We start from the raw sequence: 8413 nt of genomic DNA, 5'->3' as shown, positions 1-8413 counted from the left end.
CTCGATTGAAAAAACTCGGTAGGAAAGAAGAAAAAAGGACGGAGAAGTTTCATGCTTGTGGTGACGGTTGAACGCGAAGAGCAAACGGGATTAAGAATAATTTAGTTGGGAAGACAGTTCTACCATTAAGCGGTGAGAATTTTGTAGAAGCAAGTTAAGAGTCCTCGTCGACCATCGTTTGCATCGAAGGGGGATTACTTTTTAATTACCTTGGCTGACGCGTGGGACTCGTATCGCCGCCATGTGCCTCCATTCCAGACATTTTAAGCGCTGCAATCAACGAGAAAAAATCCAGCATCAGCGAGAGAGAGAGAGAAAGAGAGAGAGAGAGAGAGAGAGAGAGGAGCACGTGCCGGAAATCGAGCGCGCTAGTTACACAAATGCGAGTCGATCGAGTGTCGCGCGCGTGAAAATTGTCTGATAAAATAACCAACTTGCAGGCAGCGGCGAGGATTCCAACGTACACGCGCCACTTTCGAACCGGTTTAATTACCATCGCGTAATTGCACGCGATTTCAATCGGACACGATGGATTTTCAAAAGTGTAACTCGCACTCGTGCGAATAAATTGCAAATGGGATATCTCTCAATTTCCGCACGAAACAAAATTGTAAAACGAGTCTTCAGATTGCTATATTAATGATTCGTGTCCTTTGAAACTGAAAATTACACTAAATAATTCTCCCGAATTAAAATTACCTTAAAAAATGTTTCACCTCAGAATTGCTATAAAAACTGATTCACTTCCATCGAAACCGAAAATTCTACAAAACAAGGCTCCCAAAAATTCCTCTCGTTCTCTTCAAAAGTTAAAATTGCTATAAAAAAATGATTCACCTTAGAATTGCTTTAAAAAATGATTCACGTCGCCAGAATGACCCAAATATCGTCACGTAAAGTGTGTCACGTGGAATGGTAATAAGAAAAAGAATGAAACGAGAGGGGGAGATCGTTGGCGGTTGTTGGAGCAAACAGACGATTCGCGCATGGTGACAGTGCCACTTCGGTTCACTATCAAGCGAAAGCACTATTCAATTTCCTGCTATCTCATCGGCGTGTGCACCCTTCCACGAGGGTTGGCCCTACCAGACTGCAGCCGGGGGATCGATGTGCCGGAACCCAAGCCCCTCAAACCCCTCGACAAAAGCACTCTGCGCCTCTCTCTCCCTCCCTCTCTCTCTCTCTCTCTCTCTCCCTCTCTCTATCTGTTTCTGTAACACTTCCGTTTTAAATACGCGCCATATTCGTGTTGTAGCTCCTTTGTCCAGGCCTGTCCGGCCGGACACGATTTTTCCATTCCGTCGACGATTAAACGCGCAAGTTAATTTCGACTTTTAACCCCTTTCTGTTTGACTTCCTGGAGAGAGTGTGCACTCGAGAGTGTCGAGAGGGTTCAGTTTTACTCGTTGGATTAAATTAAGCAGATCATTATGGGTAGTTTTGTTTCAGCGGCAAGAAGTGGGAATTTTCTTTAAAGAGAAATGGATTGTTAGCATGATAATTGGATTAATATTTATGTGGGAGATTGATATGACGGTAGAATTAAGCTTACTTTTGACTACTTTTTGTTTCACTTCCTCGGGAGTGTTGGGTTTTTAGAATCTGCGTGAAATTTCTGAGATGATTATGAGAGTTTCCAGCGGCAAGAAGTGTGAATTTCTTTGTGAAATAAGGAAGCTTGACACGATAACTAAATTAATATTTTGATTAGAATTATTTCTTTGCAAAGCTTCCTCGAGAGTGCTGAAAGGGTTGAGTTTTAGTCTCTTTAGTCTCCAGTAATAAGAACCGTAAATTTAGTAAAGCTCTAGCAAACAAATCTTGTACACAAAAGTCACACAGCATCTGCATTTGCATTAAAACAACAATCATCCGGTACATTAAACCTTATCAACTAAGCTTAATTAGCCATCAACCAAAATTTCCATAAAACTATTCGCTCGAATGTTTCCAAGTAACAAGAACCTTCTAACAAGCGTCGAAAACTTCCGCTTCTACCTCCAGCGAAAACTCCCATCGGTATACGAATCACGAGAAAGGAGAAACATCAGCATCGCTGCTCCAAACATCCTCTTTCTTCCACCTGCATCGTTCAGGTCAAGACGATCCTGACCCACATACATGTGGCTCGTTGAATAAGAATCGTCCTGACCTACAATTCGGCTGACGATCGATTTCTCGATCGGGTAACAATGATTCCCGTGAAATCGTCCAAGGATATATTCGAGTAGGTGTGAAACAAAAGATCGCGCGTGCAACGAGTCACGGCGTCGACACGTCGTCGTTTCATTAACTTCCCAAAGGGTATTTCTCTCTACTTTTTCTCTCGCTCTGTGAAGAAGAAGAAGAAGCGCGAAGCAATTTCAGCATTCGACTCGTCGAGAATTAAAGAAAGGTGGGTGAAATCGCGATTCACCTGACGCTTTTCATTATCCCGCCACTTGCCACGCTCTCTCATCACCAACCTTTATTGCTTCTGTCTCGCGTTTCATCCGGCAAAACGCATAATGATCCACGAAATGTGATACACGGTGCGCGGATAAAGGAATTCAGAGGCGCCTAGCAATTTATACGGGATCAAAGAATGCTCGAGTATAATATGTATAACGCTTTGCGATTCTCTTACGAGGTTAAAACGCGAATGAAAAGAAACAGAATGCTGTGGAACAGTTTCAAAATTACAGAATTAAACATTGTGTAACACCTTGTAACCTTAAATTAATCTGTTCCCGATTCTTTGACGTATGTAAAATTGGTAATGCAGCGATCGATGACAATTTGTTTCGATTTGGTATTTGATAGAAATTTTTTCTTTTCACATTTTCGAGAGGAAATAGAATGTCAGAATTGTTGAACATGTTTCGAAATAGACGTGAAGGGTGACTGAAAGTTTATGATGCATCTGATGCGAGTACAATGAGGCTAATCAGCACTGTGAGCAGCTCATTAACATGCAACATCGACGAGGAACGTGGATTCCGGGGTCAATTACACGCAGATTCAGAGGGTTCTATCGATACTGGAAGTATCAATGGCAGAAAATAATCTAATATATGTAAGCAAACTTCCATTCAAAAATCTGATTTAAAATTCACATTTATGAAACTGCAGAAATATCCAACGCGTACAAATTGAATTTCCAACTCTTCGTACATATTTTACACAACTTCGAAGACTTTAAAATTGAAGGAGAAAAAAATCCAAGTGCCTGAAGATTTAATTTCCAATTTCCTCTCAAATATTTTAAAAAATTTCAGAGACTTCAAAACTGAACGAGAAAAAATCCAAATCTGTACTCCAGAAAGATGGCTGAAAATTTCATTTTTAACTATTCTCAGACATTCTGAACAACTGGAGAGATTGTAAAATGGAACGAAGAAGGAGGGAAATTTTCTGTTCATCTGTGTAACACTTAAGAGGAAAATATCGAAGGGAAACTGGAAGGGAAACGTGGAGCATCGAAACGACGCGTGTTTCTCGCGAAGCCACGCAAATCGAATCGATTGATATTGTTGGCAGTGCTGTGGGGAGTTTCTCGGACTCGATTAGCCTGGCGACGCTTCCCTCCAACGACCTCCATGGGGTGGAAAAATGTAAATTTCGCAGGACCATTGGGAATATCGAATTCTAATAATTCGTTCGAGCCGCGGGATGAAATTGCACGGGCCAATGAGAGAAAAAAGCGAATTATCCAGACCCTGCGAGCGAATTTCAATGATAAAGGGAGGATAATATTCGACGACCTGGATCCATCGTTCGCATAAGCTCCGATATCCCAAGCTTCTTAGGCCTAGACGCCACTCTGCGAAGAAGAGTTTACCTTTGATGTTCTTTATTACTATCGTTCAATGGAATCTAAAATTCCAAAAAGAAACACTTATATTTCGTAAGAAATTTCAAGAAGATAATAAAAATTTCACACTTTACATTCTTATTCTTCTTCTCGCAATTCCTATAACAAATTTACCAACACCATAATTTTTATCCTCTTTACAAAACTCAATTTTACAATTTTCAGCAAATCTACTTGATAATTAACTTTATTGCTAAGTATCAAATAAAATTACAATGAAATAGATAAAAGCAAAAATTGAACGAAGTTCTCTCGGACCCTTTCAGACAAAGGATAAAAAAAAATGCATACATCGAACGTAATGTTAGTAGAATTACACGGAGTATGCGTATAATTTTCCAAGAAAAAACTTTCCGCGAAATGAAACGAGGGAAATAACTTTGCTCGCAAATTTTGTTCGCTCGCGTTTCGATATCAATGGGAACAAGAGGCGTTCGTAGAAATTCGTATTAAAATGCGTTAAAACACACTGGAAACTAACCAACGCTCAATTAGGCGTTTCTGAGTAGACACTGGTTTTAATGATACACGCGAAACAGAGATTGAATCGCGCGGAACGTTAACGAGCGCGAATGGTTAAGTGGAATCGGACACTTTTGGTCAGACCAGCCGGCGCGTCCGTAAATGTAGCTGTTTACACAACGCTTTAAACTTCTCTTCGTAGAACTAACCCGGTATAAGCCAACCTATCGAATAAACATCTGCCACTTTTCCTCCTAGTATTAACAATGATCAATATTATCATGAAAAATGAAGAAAATTCACTTTGCAATTTTTCTCCATTTCTGTCGAAATAATTCTATTCGTGCAACGATTAATTATACAATTTTGTGGCAAATTAGGATTGACAAGTGATTACAATGATTCAACAGAAAATTAACGTCTTTAGAAACTCTAATTGCGTTAAATTTTATCTAAAGAAAAGATTCTATTTCACTTCCAAAGATTTAAAAAAATTTATCTAAACAAAAGATTCTATCTCTTCCCTTTCAGCACACACTCGCGATACTTTCAAGTTTTTACCAAATATGGTGATCATTGATGCAGTTCTTTACTCATCGATGCCCAAATATGGTCAACACATCGATAAGAATTTTTCTAAGCCCGATTTCTCAAATTCCTCTGAAAGCTCGTGAAAGAATAATCGACGCTAGCCTTTTAAAATGGAAGCTTGAACGGAGAGAATCTTCGATTCCCCAACACACAAAACACTCTATTGAATAATAACAAAAAAAAAGAGAAAAAGAATAATCCCTGGTGGTATAATAACGTATATACATATACATGCACACGGTGTGCCTTGAAATATGAATATGGGAAAAAAGTACGAATAAGGGGGGAAAAGTGTTCCGTTCCAGTTTCGAATCGGTGGACTAATTTCTACGTCAGCTTCGGATCCCAGGGACGTTGTCGATGCACGCGCTCCTCTATCAAAACGATGAGAAACGCCGAGTGTCATCGCGCGATTGTCAACTGGTCCAAGTTGGATTATCAGCGTCCCGTCGCGGGAAAGGTTTTCGGATTACGATGAAACTTCGTATCGCGTCGCGCGCGGTATCGATCGAAACCGATTCGCCAAGGAAATATCGATGGCCTGGAAAATCCGTTGTCGCTGATCGAAGAAGATGAGCTTCGGCTCGATTCCGCGTCACGGTACCTACGTTTATCGAGGCCTTCTCTCTCTCCGCTGCGAATCTAATCGAATCCAGGTCGATCGGGAAATATAAAGGGAAGGCTGCAAAGTACATACTGCGAGTATTGTACTACCGGATGTGTTTATTTGTCGAATTTTTTCTTCTTTTTGTTTTTTGGTGTAAATAAAATTGTTTTATCGGGGAGGTTTGCGCTCTTGTTTGCAAATGCAGATTTGGAAGAATTTTATTCTTTTGCACGTTCGCTGTTCGCTGAATCGCGTGTGCATTACAGTTTTGTTCCATAAATTTGAGAAATTTCCTTGGAATATCTTGCGATACATAGATTTACCGTCAGAAAAAATGTATGAAGTTAATTATAGCTGTAATCAAGTAATTCTGCAAATGGAAACGCGTTTCCCTCTCCTATAAAATTTCGTGTTTCCAGCTTGTGACGGTTTAATACAATTTCTCATTTTTTTAGAAGATTAAATTTGGACAGTGCACGTGTTAAATATAGAAGAATGTTGTGCACTTTCTGATTTTATTACGTACAAAATTGGTTAATCCCTCGGTGCGGTATTATAAGATTCAGTAGCAAGGAATTTGCCCATGGCGCAAACAGGTTAATTAATAAAATACCTCTCTCACAAAGGAAATCAACCATGTTAATGAATTTCTCTCAAATAAAGTACAGCAATATTAGAAACAGCTCTAAAATAAATCTTCCAAAAATAGCGCAAGTAACGATCTTCGTACTCCGTCAGAGTATCAAATCAGATCTTCGTACTCGTCAGATCAGAGAGTGTAATTGCAGCTTGATATTGTAGGAAAAGTAATTTCTGTTAAAGCGAGAAGAAGTCACTTTTGTAGCGAATGCTACACGATTTCCCAACGAAACACCGCTTTGTACCTCGAAATGTAATTTCGTCCATTTGTGTAATGGATCGTGGAGGATCGCGTAGGAAATATCTGCGATCGAGAGGCTGGAGGTCCCGTCAAAGCGGCCGATAAATGCCAACCACAGGAACGCGTACGACGAGCAAACAGAAACGCGAAGGGCACCGGCCGTGGATTCCCAAAAGACGCTTCAGAATCTCATTGTCTGATAATTGGCGTATCTCCGCGGTGAAATCTCGAAACAACGAGGGGCTGAAAGGGCTCCATAGTCCCCACGGAGCTTTTCCTTTTTCCTCTCACACTCCACGATCTCCCCTTCTCCATTGCGGCTCTACTCACGACGTCGTCCTCTCGACGTCGACAGGCCGGATTTCGTGCGTTTGAAAAATTAATCTCGTTACCACGCTTGACACGCTGCTCGTTCCGACGATTTTTACGAGACGTCGTTATATTATGGAGAAATAATGAGCGGCCCGAAGAGGACAGTTATATCGATTCCACGGAACTCGTCTAGACACTGCAGATTTTTACTTGGAGTGACACTTTTAGAGTAGTGTAATTGCGAAAATATTTTTCTACAATTTAATGTTTTAGTGTGATTTTTTAAATTTCGTTTTGATGTTCTGAGAGAGCTCGTGTTACGCTATATTATTGAATCAGAAGAATCTATGTCCGCAATCTATTTTCTCTTCATTTTGTGCAAGCTATAAATTAGCATAAACGAAAGATAGAATAAGAATAAGTTACTATAAACCATAAACGAAAGAAGGGAAACGATTCTAAAGAGAATACGGAATATTCTAAGCGCTGTAAGTAGAAAGATAAGTGACTGGTCAGACGTGCTCGTCTCTCCTTCCAATTTTCATCGAATGATTAAGAAAATACAGGGTATTTCAAGAAAATTTTATTTTTTCATAAACTTATGTATTTACAGATTCTCGGAAGAATCTTTCTTCTTTACAATAATGATCATTGCCCAAATTAAATTCCTGAAATTGTCTAAACTCACAGTTCCTCGAATAATTTCTCGAATACAGAAATTCCCGCTAAACGTACTTCACACTCAAAATTATCACCGTCTCTGTCACGGATCCTCTGTCCAAATACCTGTTGTGCATCGTTTGCTCGAGTCGATTATTTTAATGCAATCGACAGAGGCAACAGAATACACAAGCTAACGAGAGCCACTCGTCCCTGTGAAGAGTCTCAGACGCTATAAGCCCCGTGGTGCTACGTGTCCGGCAAGCGAATCCTCCAATTTCAATATCAAAACCCTCTCGACCTCTCTGTATAATATTCCTATTTGCCTGGCCGTTCCAACGTTTAAATAATCGATCAAGCTGCGGCGAATTTTAACCTACTTCAATTATTCATCCTCCGGTTAATTAGGCTCGCGAACTCGTTGCCCGCGTGCTACCGTATTCCAATTCCACCTCTCTATTCCATTTTTCCTAAAGAATTATCCGCTACACACGCTTCTCGTTGTGATAAAATTCAATTGTCGACGACATCTGGCGATATTTGCAATATCAATTTTATCGAGAAGATCAAGATCACACGGGTAAAGTGGGGTTCAGCTTGTGTAAAACGACAAATAGTTGAAATTTATGGGTCAACTTGCTCAGACAAAGGACTCTTTGTGTCGCTGAACGCACGTGACATGTTTGCGCTTGCTTTTTGTTGCACCTAAACTCGGTGATTCCTTGAGAGTTCTTCCGGAGGCAAGATTAAATTCTTGGATCATCTGTAAATCTTGATATTTAATATTTCACATTTTACAGTCGTCCACTGTGCACAATGAAAAGCGTAAGATCGACCATTTATGTCACCAGATATGAATCCAATTAAAAATGTTCGAGGATACGTGAAGATAAAGGTTCGTCGAGTAATCCCAAAAGAAAGTAGTAAAAAATATGAACATCATATTGATAGATCAATCAATCGAACGCATCGCCAGCAAACAAAACTTCCTGTTCACCATAAAATCCAGCAAGTCAGCCTACTTAACTCCGACAAACACTCGTTCATT

General features: G+C 40.1%; 1 protein-coding gene across 1 annotated transcript in view; it reads right to left on the bottom strand.

The window, feature by feature from the left end:
- The window catches only part of LOC108571895 (atrial natriuretic peptide-converting enzyme-like), a 20409-nt gene extending 20147 nt beyond the window's left edge, over positions 1 to 262 (bottom strand). The window contains exon 1 of the mRNA XM_017934053.1: positions 210 to 262. Coding sequence (XP_017789542.1) covers positions 210 to 262 — 53 coding nt within the window. The remainder of the gene's footprint in view (positions 1 to 209) is intronic.
- Between the last annotated feature and the right edge of the window lie 8151 nt (positions 263 to 8413).

Source organism: Habropoda laboriosa, unplaced genomic scaffold (assembly GCF_001263275.1).
Source record: "Habropoda laboriosa isolate 0110345459 unplaced genomic scaffold, ASM126327v1 scaffold67, whole genome shotgun sequence".
Taxonomy (NCBI): Eukaryota; Metazoa; Arthropoda; class Insecta; order Hymenoptera; family Apidae; genus Habropoda; species Habropoda laboriosa.
This window is presented reverse-complemented; position numbering and strand designations above follow the sequence as displayed.